This window comes from Phyllobates terribilis, unplaced genomic scaffold (genome assembly GCF_046119375.1).
Source record: "Phyllobates terribilis strain yellow unplaced genomic scaffold, ASM4611937v1 Scaffold_1__5_contigs__length_1240528914, whole genome shotgun sequence".
Taxonomy (NCBI): Eukaryota; Metazoa; Chordata; class Amphibia; order Anura; family Dendrobatidae; genus Phyllobates; species Phyllobates terribilis.
The window spans coordinates 480,268,401-480,282,733 of record NW_027362761.1 but is presented as its reverse complement, the minus strand read 5'-3'; the positions used below and the strand labels follow the sequence as shown (position 1 = coordinate 480,282,733).

The 14,333-nt window shown below is 47.4% G+C and overlaps 1 protein-coding gene across 1 annotated transcript in view; it reads left to right on the top strand.

Moving 5' to 3' along the window:
* RAD17 (RAD17 checkpoint clamp loader component) overlaps positions 1–14,041 on the top strand; it is a 46,589-nt gene extending 32,548 nt beyond the window's left edge. Inside the window, exons 11-17 of the mRNA XM_073679351.1 lie at positions 1,456–1,650; positions 2,572–2,660; positions 3,182–3,328; positions 10,186–10,332; positions 11,666–11,786; positions 11,983–12,040; positions 13,442–14,041. Coding sequence (XP_073535452.1) covers positions 1,456–1,650; positions 2,572–2,660; positions 3,182–3,328; positions 10,186–10,332; positions 11,666–11,786; positions 11,983–12,040; positions 13,442–13,703 — 1,019 coding nt within the window. The 3' untranslated portion in view covers positions 13,704–14,041. The remainder of the gene's footprint in view (positions 1–1,455; positions 1,651–2,571; positions 2,661–3,181; positions 3,329–10,185; positions 10,333–11,665; positions 11,787–11,982; positions 12,041–13,441) is intronic.
* The last annotated feature ends 292 nt before the right edge of the window (positions 14,042–14,333 follow it).

Sequence of the window (14,333 nt, the reverse complement as noted above, 5' to 3'; positions counted from 1 at the left end):
ATGTAATTTTTGTTTTATAATTTCTCCTCTCTGTTGCAGAGATATTACCTTGTAAAGTTTTGGTTATAACTTATGATAAGACCAACTAATCCATGACGTGGATGTGAAATTAACACCTTACTATTGGAACTTGTACTACTTCCCTTGCATGAAATTGACCAATCATAAGCAGGAGGTGTCATGCGGGAGGGGCGGAGAACACACCCCCACAATATTATTATTATTTATATTATTATTTATTACTATAGCGCCATTAATTCCATGGCGCTTTACATGTTTAAAAGGGGTATACATGGCAAATAACAAGTACAATAATTTGAACAAAAACGAGTCAGCGACTGGTACAGGAGGAGAGAGGACCCTGCCTGCGAGGGCTCACAGTCTACAAGGGATGGGTGAGGATACAGTAGGTGAGGGTAGAGCTGGTCGTGGAGCGAGGGTTACTGCAGTCTGTAGGCTTGTCGGAAGAGGTGGGTCTTCAGGTTCCTTTTGAAGGTTTCCACGGTAGGCGAGAGTCTGATATATTGGGGTAGAGAATTCAAGAGTAGGGGGGAAGCACGGGAGAAATCTTGTATGCGATTGTGGGAGGAGGAGATAAGAGGGGAGTAGAGAAGGCGATCTTGTGAGGATCGTAGGTTGTGTGCAGGTAAGTATCGGGAGACTAGGTCACAGATATATGGAGGAGACAGGTTGTGGATGGCTTTGCATGCCAGTGAAGGGATTGACAGAGAGAAGAGGCCATAGCGAGGGGACCGGTGGATTAGTCGGGCAGCAGAGTTTAGGATAGATTGGAGGGGTGTGCGAGTATTGGAAGGGAGGCCACAGAGCATTAGGTTGCAGTAGTCAAGGCGGGAGATGATGAGGGCGTGCACTAGAGTTTTTAAAGATTCATGGATGAGGAATGTGCGGATCCGGGAGATATTTTTGAGTTTGAGTCGGCAGGAAGTGGAAAGGGCTTGGATATGAGGTTTGAAGGAGAGATCAGAGTCAAGGGTTACCCCGAACAGGCTTGCTCCTGTGTCATGACAGACAGCCTTCTCGCCTCATTGATTTCACTGTAGAGCTGTGTGATTACAAAGTGCTGGGAGTAGAGCAGAGGTAAGTGTAATTACAAACGCTTCTTCAACTTTCTTCTCAGAGCAGCCAGTGTGAGGGGAGGGGCAGTACATCAGAGCTAACACCACTGAGAGAAGAGCTGCTAGAAGTGTTTATGAAACAATGCTCTGTTCTGTTGTACTGCCACTCTCACACAATTGCTGTCATGAGAAAAAAGCTGAAGAAGTGTTGGTAATGACACTCGGCTCTGCTATACTGACTGCATTTTATAATCACACACAGCTCTGCAGTGAGATCAGTGAGGAGAGTAGATTGTCATTACATGTCTCACACAGGAGTAAGCCTGTTACCAGTAATCGTAGCCTGAAACTACTATTCCTATTTCTCCATTGATTACAGATTCTTCCTTGACAAGTGAATTCTGGTCTAAGAAGAAAGGAAAACCCTCAAAGATGTCAAAAACATCATCCAAATCACAGAATAAAAAAAAATGGTCTAATGTTGGAGACAAAGCTGATGAAATTCAAGCCATCGGAGGCAAAGATGCTTCTCTTTTCTTGTTCCGAGCATTGGGGAAAATACTTCACTGTAAAAGTAAGAATTATTCAAGGCATTTTACTGTTAAATCTTTCCCTAATGCTGCAATTAATATACTTTGTTAGTTTTTCATGTGTATATTTTGTATTTGCACCTAGGTGGGTGAATGACACTCCACGTTTTCTTCACTAGGGCCCCTTGAGCGCTGCCTCTATTTTCCTTATCTTTTTATGTATAGCCAGAGCTCCTTCTTAACTGTGTTCATGGAAGGGATTTCACCACTGACTGAAGACTGTGCTGCTATTCTTTTGTTTGATAGATAGATATATAGATAAGCAATATCAATAACATAAGCCAGGACTGAGATGTGAGTCCATTGTGTGACATGCGAATTAAGATTATTTTTGTTGTTTTATTGTTAATTTACTGATATTGTAATAAATTCAGTAACCTTATGGACTGAAGGCTTTGTTTTAAAGGGCCAATGATCAGGAGAACAAAAGTTTGTTCTTTTTAATCATTGCCCAATATAAATGAACCCATCAATCAGCTGACAAGTGAGCAAATGCTTGATTTTCATCTGACTACTCAAAGTTATCACTGGTCAGAAGCACATATGCTGCCGATTATAACAGTGAGAACAAACCAACGAATAGTCGAATGTGCGATTTCCCCTACTTGCAATCATTATTTGTGCTTGTGACAGTCAAAAAAAAAATCCGTCCTGTAAAAGGACCCATGTGCTTGAGGGCCTCGTCAGGATTTTAGACCTTTGCCCAGCGGACATTACAAGCTCTATAGTTTGGCTGCAATATCTTCATATAGGAGGAAAATCATCTGCATAGACACATTACCATGATGTTTGTAACATCAGTACATGCGTGTATAAATGGTCCCAGTCCATGAACTGTACACAGCACTAGAGAATTAGGAATGGAGACTTTATTTGGTGATATACTCTATCACATGTATTTCCAGGGGAGGCTCCAGAATCTGACTTGGACTGCTATAAATTGCCTGCACATTTATCACAACATGACAGAGACCTGCTGCTGGTTCTTCCAGAGGTGAGACATTTTTTTTTATCAGTATGGATGCTATTATGTATGACTCTTTGTAAACTAAAATGGTTATGGACTGTGTTCTGTTTAAAGGTAAAGATGGTTCATGTTTTACAGAGGGGATTAGCAGAACTTTGCTTTAATTTCCTATTCCTCACTTAACCCAACACATCCCACATTGTGGTGTACATGGATCGTCATTACTCTGGTCAGAGCTGATTCTACCAATGGCCAGTTGTTACCTACATGAGTTATACCACCATAAAAATGCATTGTCTGAAAGGACTTCTGCAATAACTTAGGGAGTATTGTGAAGAGCAGGTAGATTTTCGGTACAGTTTAGAGGGGCCATTTAGGACTGGGTCACAAGGATGAAGATGCAGGTGAATATTTTGTGATTTGCCTTGTCCATTCTCCATCCCTGGACCCTGAATCACACAAGTCTGTTACTCTTTTCTTGCTGACAGTCTAGTTTTTAGTGTTTTTGTTATTAGTTCTTTAATGTTTTTCTTGTTTCTTCCCTACAGGCCGTTGTAGAGAAGTCACATATGCGAAGTGAATTATTTAACTTATACCTTCACCAAAACTACTTAGATTTCTTCTCGGATATTGATGATGTTGTACGAGCCAGCGAGTATCTCAGTGCTGCTGATGGTCTCACTGGTGACTGGAATGTAAGGAGTGTTACAGTCATCACCTGTGCTAATAACATATGTTCTGTCTGGTTGAACACGTATTGTTCATATTTAGGGACATCCATAGTGATCTTTGCTGGGATACTACCAGGTTCGCCGTATAAGAAAGTCCAAAATAGCACATGATGTTGGCGTGGTCTGGGGTCTTTTGAATGACATGGGTGGGCTGTGTCTGATTTTGCAATTGTGATACTTGCCTGCGCTCTGTGTCCGGCTTTGCAGATTAACACTATTGAAGTTGTAACGGGTCTGGGAGGCGGAACCTCTGAGCTACTATACAAGGGGGCGGCCCTTGTAAGGGAGCGGGTGGCAGTCTCTGGATGAACGGACAGGGAGATACGGCAAGTGATCAGGGCAGTCTCTGGGTAAAGGGTAGGTACGACCTGTGATGGCAGAGCCTCCGGGTAGGCTAGCAGGCAGATGGTAGATGTGTGCTCCCAGGTGAGCAAGCGAGAGTCTCTGGAATAGCAGGTGGTCACGGCACGTGACGGCGGAACCTCCTGGCTGGCAAGCAGGCAGGTAATGGAGAAGCGCTCCCAGGTGAGCGGACAAGAGTCTGAAGTAGCTGATGGTCACAGCACGTGACAACGGAGCCTCCGGGCAGGCAAGCAGGCAGGTAACGGAGAAGCGCTCCCAGGTGAGCGGGCAAGAGTCTGGAATAGCTGGTGGTCACAGCACGTGACGGCGGAGCCTCCAGGTAGGCAAGCAGGCAGGTAACGGAGAAGCGCTCCCAGGTGAGCGGGCAAGCTGGTCCATAGACAGACTGACCGGAGTTGTAAGGCAGACCGTCGGACCTCAGGAAAGCAGGCAGGTAGCTGATGTGCGCTCCCAGGTGAGCGGGCAGGCTGGTCCTTTAGACAGACTGACAGGAGTAGTAAGGCAGACCGTCGGACCTCAGACTGGCAGACAGGTAACAAGTATTCAGGCAGGAATCAGGCAGGTAACTGGCAGGAAACTGGCAGGTAACTGGCAGCGGGACCTGAGGGCTGAAGCACAGGTGAGACACAGGTGCAAACAACATTGCTCGGGCACCTCCATTTTGGAGGAGGTGCCCTCTATATGATGAAGTCCTCCGGCCATTGGCCGGGGACTCCTTAGGACGGCGCGCGCGGCCCCTTTAAGAGGAGGGGAGCGCGCGCGCCCTAAGCACAGGGGCCGGGAAGGAGCGCGCGCTGAGAGCAGAGCGGGAGGAGGACGCCGGGAAGGAGCGCGCGCTGACAGCAGAGCGGGGAGAGGACGCCGGGCACGGAGCAGAGCGGTGAGGGGAGCAGCGTCCCTGCCTAGCAGAGGGCAGGGACGCCAGCGCTACAGTACCCCCCCCTTTAGGCCCCCCCTTTTTTAGGCCAGACAGAAATTTAGCTAGGATGAGAGGGGCATGGATGTTCTCCCGGGGCTCCCACGTTCTCTCCTCAGGACCAAACCCCTTCCAATCTACCAGAAAAAAGGTCTTTCCTCTTACCCTTTTGGTGGCAAGAATGTTCTCTACCTCAAACTCGTCCTCAGCAGAAACCGGAGCAGGAGGCGTACCTGTAGACTTGGAAAAAGAGTTAAGTACCACAGGTTTGAGGAGAGCTACATGGAAGGAGTTAGGGATCCGTAAGTTGGCCGGGAGTTTCAATTTATAGGCCACCGGGTTGATCTGACTGATGACCTCCAGTGGGCCGATGAACCGAGGCCCTAACTTATAGGAAGGGATCTTGAGCCGGACATATTTGGACGAGAGCCAGACTTTATCCCCAGGACGGAATTGAGGAGGGTCCAGACGTTTTTTGTCAGCGTGTCTTTTCATACGCTCGGAAGACTGAAGGAGTGCGGATCGGGTACTCTCCCAAATGGAGGAAAATTTGCTAACGAGAGATTCCGCAGCCGGGTTGTCCACCGAGGTGGAGACAGGAAAAGGAATCCGAGGATGCTGACCAAAGACTACAAAAAACGGGGATTTGGAGGAGGATTCGCTCTCGTGATTATTGTAAGAGAACTCGGCCCATGGTAGGAGATCCACCCAGTCAGAATGGTGGGCATTAACGAAGTGCCGGAGGTAACTGGTCAGGTTCTGATTGATCCGCTCCACTTGACCATTGGACTGTGGGTGGTAAGCGGAAGAGAAGTCCAGGGAGACGTCTAGTAGTTTACAAGTGGCTCTCCAGAAGCGTGAGGTGAACTGTACCCCACGATCCGACACGATGTGGAGGGGCAGGCCATGAAAACGGAAGATGTGACGAATAAAGTCTCTAGCTAGCTCGGGTGCAGACGGGAGGCCTGGCAGGGGAACGAAATGAGCCATCTTGGAGAAGCGGTCAGCGACCACCCAAATGACCGTACAACCGGCAGAGAGTGGGAGGTCAGTTATGAAGTCCATTGCAATATGCTGCCAGGGGGCAGCAGGTACTGGGAGCGGAAGGAGGCGACCGGCTGGCAGATGTCTCGGAACCTTGTTGCGGGCGCAGGACACACAGGCAGAAACAAAGTCTATTACATCCTTGTGCAGGGTAGGCCACCAGTAGTGCCGGGAAATAAGCTGGAGGGTCTTCTTCTGACCAGCGTGGCCAGCCAGTTTAGACGAGTGACCCCAGTGAAGGATCTTCTCCCGATCAGGTACTGATACGAACGTCTTTCCGGGAGGAAGAAGATTTAGACTCACGGGAGCCACCTGCATTACTCTGGCGGGATCGATGATGTGTTTCGGATCTTCCTCGAGATCAGATACCAGAAAGGATCGAGACAAGGCGTCCGCCTTGACGTTTTTGTCAGCCGGGCGAAAATGAAGGACAAAATCAAAACGAGCAAAAAACAAGGACCACCGGGCTTGGCGCGGGTTAAGTCTCTGGGCATGCTGGAGATAAGCCAAGTTCTTGTGGTCAGTGTAAATTATTACCGGGTGAAGAGCCCCCTCAAGCAGGTAACGCCACTCCTCCAATGCCAGTTTGATGGCCAATAACTCTCGATCTCCTATGGAATAATTGCGCTCTGAGGAGGAGAAGAGTTTAGAGAAGAAGCCGCAAGTTACCATCCTCCCGGAAGAAGATTTTTGAGTAAGTACCGCTCCAGCTCCAGAGGAGGAGGCGTCCACTTCCAGGAAGAACTGCTTGTTGCCGTCCGGGCGATGCAGAGAAGGCCTGTTTTAAGGAAAGAAAGGCTTCTTCTGCTTCGGGCGGCCACTCTTTGGGATTAGTACCCTTACGGGTGAGCGCGGAAATTGGGGCAGTCCGGGAAGAGAAGTGTGGTATGAAGAGGCGGTAGTAGTTGGCGAAGCCCAGGAACCGCTGAATGGCCTTCAGCCCCTCCGGTCGAGGCCATTTCTCGATGGCAGATAGTTTCTCTGGATCCATTCGTAGGCCGGTCTGAGAAATAATGTAGCCCAAAAACGGAAGCGAGGTCTGCTCAAAGAGGCACTTCTCGTATTTAGTGAAGAGGTAATTCTGCCTGAGCCTGAGCAGGACCTGACGAACGTCCCTCCGGTGAGTCTGGAGATCCGGAGAGAAGACCAAGATGTCGTCCAGGTACACCACTACGCAGGAGTAGAGAAGGTCCCGGAAGATGTCATTGACCAACTCTTGAAAAACGGCAGGAGCGTTACAGAGACCAAAGGGCATTACCAGGTATTCATAGTGGCCGTCCCGGGTGTTGAATGCCGTCTTCCATTCATCCCCTTGACGGATACGAACCAGGTTGTACGCCCCACGGAGGTCTAGTTTGGTGAAGATTCTAGCCCCCCTCAGACGATCAAATAATTCTGGAATGAGCGGGAGGGGGTACTTATTCTTCACCGTGATCTGGTTTAGGCCTCTATAGTCTATACAGGGACGGAGAGAGCCGTCCTTCTTTTTAACGAAAAAGAAGCCTGCTCCCGCCGGGGAGGTAGATTTCCGGATGAATCCCCTGGCCAGATTCTCCTCAATATATTCGGACATCGACCGGGTCTCAGCAGCGGATAAAGGATAAATACGCCCACGGGGAGGAGTAGTACCGGGTAACAGGTCGATGGGACAGTCGTATGGTCTATGAGGGGGTAATGTCTCTGCCTCCTTTTTATTAAAGACATCAGCTTAAGACCAATAAGGAATTGGAAGTCCAGGTAGATTAGCTGGGGTAGGAGAGGGACGGACGGGATGGACGGGAACCAGGCAGGTCTTATGACAGTCTTGTCCCCAGCGAAGGACTTCTCCGGTTTGCCAGTCAAGCACGGGTGCATGTCTCTGGAGCCAAGGCAGACCTAGCAAGAGGGCGTGAGAGAGTCCAGGCAGAACATGAAAGGAGATACTCTCAGAATGCAGCATTCCCACCTGCAGAGTAATGGATTCGGTGATGAGTTGGATGGGGCGTGGTAAGAGCCCCCCATCCACGGTAGCCACAGACAAGGGTACAGCCAGAGGTTTGGTGGGGATGCGGTATTTCTCTACCAGGGACTGTGAAATAAGATTCCCGGCTGCTCCAGAGTCCAGTTGGGCTAGTTCGAAATAACGGTTCTCCCCGTAGACGATTGAAACTGACAACAGCAGGGATGGAGAGGATTTATTCTTGTCTAGGTGGACCTCTCTGAGCGAACCTAGACACAGGCGTTTCCCGACCTTTCCGGGCAGGCACGGATCTGGTGCTCCTTACTGCCACAGTAGAAGCAGGTCCCCTCGGCACGGCGTAAGTCCTGACGGGTCTTGACCATCTTGGTCTGGTCGACCTGCATAGGCTCAGGAGGGTGTACCTGGTTAGAGACAGAAGGAGTGACGGGTTTCTGAAAAGTAGGAGCTAGACGTGGTAACCTCCTCTCACGGGTGACCTCTCTGGCACGCTCCTGGAACCGTAGGTCAATCCGGGTGGCAAGAGTTATTAAGTCATCGAGAGTGGTAGGAGTGTCCCGACCGGCAAGTTCATCTTTAATACGGCCGGACAGACCCTCCCAGAAGACGGAAACCAGAGCGTCGTTATCCCAGGTCAGCTCCGAGGCAAGGGTACGGAACCGTATGGCATATTGGCCCACGGTGAGACTCCCCTGACGGAGGCGTAGCAACGATGATGCAGATGAGGTCTTCCGTCCGGGTTCGTCGAAGACTTTCCGGAAAGCCGTGAGAAAAGCAGGCAAGTTGGACACCAGGGGGTCTCCTCTCTCCCATAGAGGATTTAGCCAGGCCAGGGCCTCCCCGGTGAGATGGGACATGATGAAGGCAATTTTGGCCCGGTCGGAGTTAAACTGGTAGGACAAAAGTTCAAAATGCAGGGTGCACTGATTTAAGAAGCCCCGAGCCTGGACGGAGTCGCCTCCTAAGCGAGGAGGTGCAGAAAGCCGGGGTCCGGGGTAGGATACCATGGTATTAGTGGGCAGCGGAGCTGCCGGATTGCAAGATATGGCACTGGCGGAGGTTGTTGGTGGATCAGGCAGAGTGTTCAGGCGAGTATTAACATTCCGCAGGTGACCCAGGATGGCCTCCTGTTGGGACCTCTGACGGGACAGTTCAAGACAGAGGTCCGAGAGCGAGGGAGCTTGGGTGCCACCGGGTTCCATGGCCCGAGCAAACTGTAACGGGTCTGGGAGGCGGAACCTCTGAGCTACTATACAAGGGGGCGGCCCTTGTAAGGGAGCGGGTGGCAGTCTCTGGATGAACGGACAGGGAGATACGGCAAGTGATCAGGGCAGTCTCTGGGTAAAGGGTAGGTACGACCTGTGATGGCAGAGCCTCCGGGTAGGCTAGCAGGCAGATGGTAGATGTGTGCTCCCAGGTGAGCAAGCGAGAGTCTCTGGAATAGCAGGTGGTCACGGCACGTGACGGCGGAACCTCCGGGCTGGCAAGCAGGCAGGTAATGGAGAAGCGCTCCCAGGTGAGCGGACAAGAGTCTGAAGTAGCTGATGGTCACAACACGTGACAACGGAGCCTCTGGGCAGGCAAGCAGGCAGGTAACGGAGAAGCGCTCCCAGGTGAGCGGGCAAGAGTCTGGAATAGCTGGTGGTCACAGCACGTGACGGCGGAGCCTCCAGGTAGGCAAGCAGGCAGGTAACGGAGAAGCGCTCCCAGGTGAGCGGGCAAGCTGGTCCATAGACAGACTGACCGGAGTTGTAAGGCAGACCGTCGGACCTCAGGAAAGCAGGCAGGTAGCTGATGTGCGCTCCCAGGTGAGCGGGCAGGCTGGTCCTTTAGACAGACTGACAGGAGTAGTAAGGCAGACCGTCGGACCTCAGACTGGCAGACAGGTAACAAGTATTCAGGCAGGAATCAGGCAGGTAACTGGCAGGAAACTGGCAGGTAACTGGCAGCGGGACCTGAGGGCTGAAGCACAGGTGAGACACAGGTGCAAACAACATTGCTCGGGCACCTCCATTTTGGAGGAGGTGCCTTATATATGATGAAGTCCTCCGGCCATTGGCCGAGGACTCCTTAGGACGGCGCGCGCGGCCCCTTTAAGAGGAGGGGAGCGCGCGCGCCCTAAGCACAGGGGCCGGGAAGGAGTGCGCGCTGAGAGCAGAGCGGGAGGAGGACGCCGGGAAGGAGCGCGCGCTGACAGCAGAGCGGGGAGAGGACGCCGGGCACGGAGCAGAGCGGTGAGGGGAGCAGCGTCCCTGCCTAGCAGAGGGCAGGGACGTCAGCGCTACAGAAGTAAGTGTATCAGAGCTACAAAACCAGATACCACGCAGGTGAGAATGGCTCTCTATGTGGTAAGCGCCCAATAACTACTAGACTTGTTTTATACCATCATAATGCTGTTGGATTAAAAAATGTAGTAATTTGTCAGGTACCTCCATATCTTTGTCCTTGTTCAGGATTGCAATTGTCACGCATATCTCATCATATATCTTGTATGTGAGTTATATCTTTATATGTTTGTTTCCATCTTTTTATTCCCTCCAGTTTCGATCTACGCTGAATGTTTATGGCTCTTCAGTGGCGAGCAGAGGTATAATACATGCCAACAGTTCCAGGGCTTTTGCAAGTTGTCAATCAGGAGTTGGATTCCGACCTCTACATAAGCCACAATGGCTTCTCGTAAATAAAAAGGTTCAACGTGTTTTATTCTTATACATACATACATACATACATACATACATACATACATACATACATACATACATACATACATACATACATACATACATATTTAACCTCTTTGCACACTTTGCCGTACATATAAGTCATGGTGAAGTGTTACTTGCCGCACCATGCCATACATGTATGGCACGGGGATGGAACAGGCACAGGGGCTGTGCATGTGTCGTTCGCAGCGGGAGTCAGCTGTTGCATACAGCTGGGTTCCTACTGCAGCAACCAAGATCACATCTATGTGCTATCCTCCCTGTTTAACTCTTTACATGCAGTGTTCATACTGTCTGCACAAGAAAAGACTTTGACGGTGACAGATCGCTCTCTTTATTAATTCATCGGCACCCCCATAGTGCGATTGTGGGGGTGCCTAGGGGTTGCAATGGTAGCTGGAGGAATAGCAATGGCCTCTGTCTACTACATACAGCAGACTATCAGATCCCAATGGGGGTGAGATGTGATGGGCTACCTGTCAGTTCAACACTGGCATGTTAGATAACACACCATACAACTTAATTTGTACAGTGTATTATCTATGCGATCAAAGTCTAATTGTGGGGGGAAAAAAGTCAATCCCATTCTTAATAATAAAAAATGGTTTCTATATAAAACATAACTTCAACCCCTTGCAAACATAATTAGTAAAATATAAAAATAAATATATAAATTCTTTATCATCGTAATTATATCAACCATCCAGATTTATTGTATTTTATTCATCCTTGCCAAAAAAATGATTGCATAAAAAGTGAATAATACGTTGAATGTGCCCAAAAATGATACTAGTGAAAACTACAATTTTTCCTGCGAAATTAAAAAAAAAATAAGAATAGAGCTGTTCAGTACTGCTGTGTAATCTGTGTGTGCTAAAAAGGAATGAAGAGCAGAAAGTCTTCCTTGCTGTGCTGTGTATAGAAGAAGTCATATCAGTGAATCTACCCCCAACTCAGAGTTACTTGTAAACTAGAGAGAGAACCTGCAAAGGTGAAAACTGGTGAAAATGCAGGATACAAAACTTACAATGGCCAGATATAGTATTATTTTTCATGTAAATGTACAGCTTATTCTGAAAATACACTTGAAAGTAAAGATTCTTTATAAAGGTAGTAAGGCAGTTTCTAAAAACTGGTTTAACAACTTGAGTATTGTCTTCCAACTATGTTGTATTTCTGTTCTGGGTAATTTGATACTTATTGTATAAGCATATTTTTACTTGTTCTTTCAACCAAACTGTATCTCTTGGATCTCCACATTCCTTTCTCTTCATTTTACTATTTAATTTCACTTCCAGTATCAGGAAAATACACTTGCAGCAAGAGAACTTTTCTCAAGTTTCTGTTCCTCACCAATGTGCCTTCAGACCCAGGTGGTGCCATACCTGGCAAAGCTCACAAACCCTCTAAGAAACCAAGGTAAACTACAAGGTTATTCCACGACCATTGCCTCTTCCTGTTATACATCCCTGTCCTCAACACATATCCCCGTTTTGTTTGTGGTTATTAATACTCTGCATTAAAAGTTGTTGTTACCTGTCAATCAACACTTGCAAATGGTGATCCTGGCTACATTTTGGGGTATTGATGTAGGTAATTTCTTTTCTTTCTGCAGCACAAATTGCATATATCCAGGATGTTGGCAGGCTTCCATTGAAGACAAATTTTAGAAGGTATCACAGAGCTTGTCATGCTGAATTAGCATTTCTGATGTGCAATATCTGCCAGTGTGTTGTCTTTGGCATTAGGCAGTGTTGGTTTAAGTTTTTCTTAAGCCGAGTTTCCGTAATTCAATAAATCGAGTAGATTCAGATATCAATCATTGTTTCTGAGACTGTTTTGAAACCCCCCCCCCTCACCACCCCGAACCACATGTTGTAATATGAGTAGTAACAGATTTTCAATGCCGAATCCACACCAAAAATCACAAGCAGGTGAATGTGGCCAAGCTCATTGTTTCCGGAAATGTGAAGAGGGTTACTGCTATTTATCGCTCAGTGTCCCTCCCCGGCCCCAGTTTTAATTGGGTTGATTTTTATCATAACTCTTAACCATTAAGCTACTTAGGCCACGAACAATGTACTTTTTATATTTGAAGAGAAGCTTTCAGGTGAAGATGGAAGTAAACAACAACCCCTTGTAGGTGCTGGGTTTTAAGCCAGAAGTAAGCTTAAATTGATGTTGGCTGCTGTGAATGCCATATCTGACCTTACTCTCAAATAAACACAGTAAAAGTGAAGTTTGTGTCATACCTGGCACAGGGCATGAGAGACTTCAGAGAATGCTGTGTAGAGTATTTGTGCATCAGGTTGTCCCAAGTTTTATCAAAAGTGTTGCAATAAATGAGATGATATGAGTTTGTTGGCCTGAATGACAGCTATGTTCCCTTACACCTCCAATAATAAGTAGGAGGATCAGTAATGTGAAGCTGCAAATAAAGCTCTGTTGATGCATATGGCAGAGGATTATCGTCTTCCATTTACAAGAACATAGCAGCATTTGCAATTTCACATCAATGATCTGTCAGCAGCAGTTAACAAACACAGCTCTGCACTGCCTAGTAGTTATTACAAGCCCTGATGTGGAGGAGTGCAGGAGAGTTGAGCTCTGCTAGAAACCAACTAACAATGATATAAAACCACGCTGATGGCAATACTGATGTGGTTAGCAAAAGATGAAATCGGCCATGCAGGGTACTATACAGAAGTAGGCTGTGCACAGAGGCAAAGTGTATTCTTAAGGTAGATTACACTCTGTCAGATAGAGGCAGAGCCATGCTGGAGGCCAGCTGATAGAGACTGCACTGCACATGATCAACAAGGAGCATTGGAATTACTACAGGAAGGTTCCTTTAGTAACTGGAGGGTAAATAGAACAAGGAGGGGCATCATTCTGGGGCTGATATGTGCAAAAAAAGAGTTATATTGGCACAAATTAATAAAATATGTGTACATTATTATACAACCACATTGTGATTTTGGGAATAACCCTTTAAATGTCTCTGTAGCAGTGCTATCTGTAAATATTAAGTTTTATATTATCCCAGTCATGACTTGTGTATAATTTTGGTCTAGGATGAGGCTTGAAGCACTGACTGACAAGGATTCCGGAGTACCAGATGGTGATAGCTGTGATGAAGACCCCCCTAATGGACAAGCTACAAAAGAAAGGGGAAGTGAAATCAGACCCAAGACTCAGGAAAGGTCAGGTAGTTCAGTACTGTCTTCCAGTCAAGGAGGAGAAACTGATCTTCCAAATAGTCAACCTCAACCTATGACTGCTCAGGCCATTATGGAAGATGAAGAGATGAGGATAGAGGAGTTTGACAGTGACTGATACACGCCATGTATAGGGTTTACATTTGGCTGCTATCTAGTGTATTCTATCTGGACTTATTTAAAAATTTATGTTCATGCAAATTTGCTTTGTAAATAATCTTCCCAATAGTCTATGCATTTATTTTATAGTTCTCTCAAACAGAAGCTATTACAAAAGAGAATAAACTTGTCACGTTTCCATTGTACCTTCTCCTATTTGAGCCTCTGCTGTGACATTACAAACCTCGGTTCGGGTTTCCTTTGTGCCAGCATACCTAGAATGTGAACTGTAGTTTATGTAAAGTTCTGTGCTAAACTATTCATGTAAATAAAATGTTTTTGATTTTCATTTTTAAATTATTTCAATTTAATTTTACCAAAGAGAAAATATTAAAATATGTAGAATTGAACTGTGAAGTAGTGGAGAGAGAAGTGGATCTGTACAAGTATTAAGCAGCCTGGCCTTTCTAGATACCAGCAGCTTGACCACATGCAGATACTGAAGTGTATGTGCACAAGACTTCTTTTTATTAGTGGTCCATGACAGCACCCAACGAGAGAGGGATCCGCCCTCCAAGGACAGGGAACCGTCAGGCTTAAAAGGGGCGGTTCCTCTCCCCACGTCAGTTGATTCTCTGTCCTCAGGAAC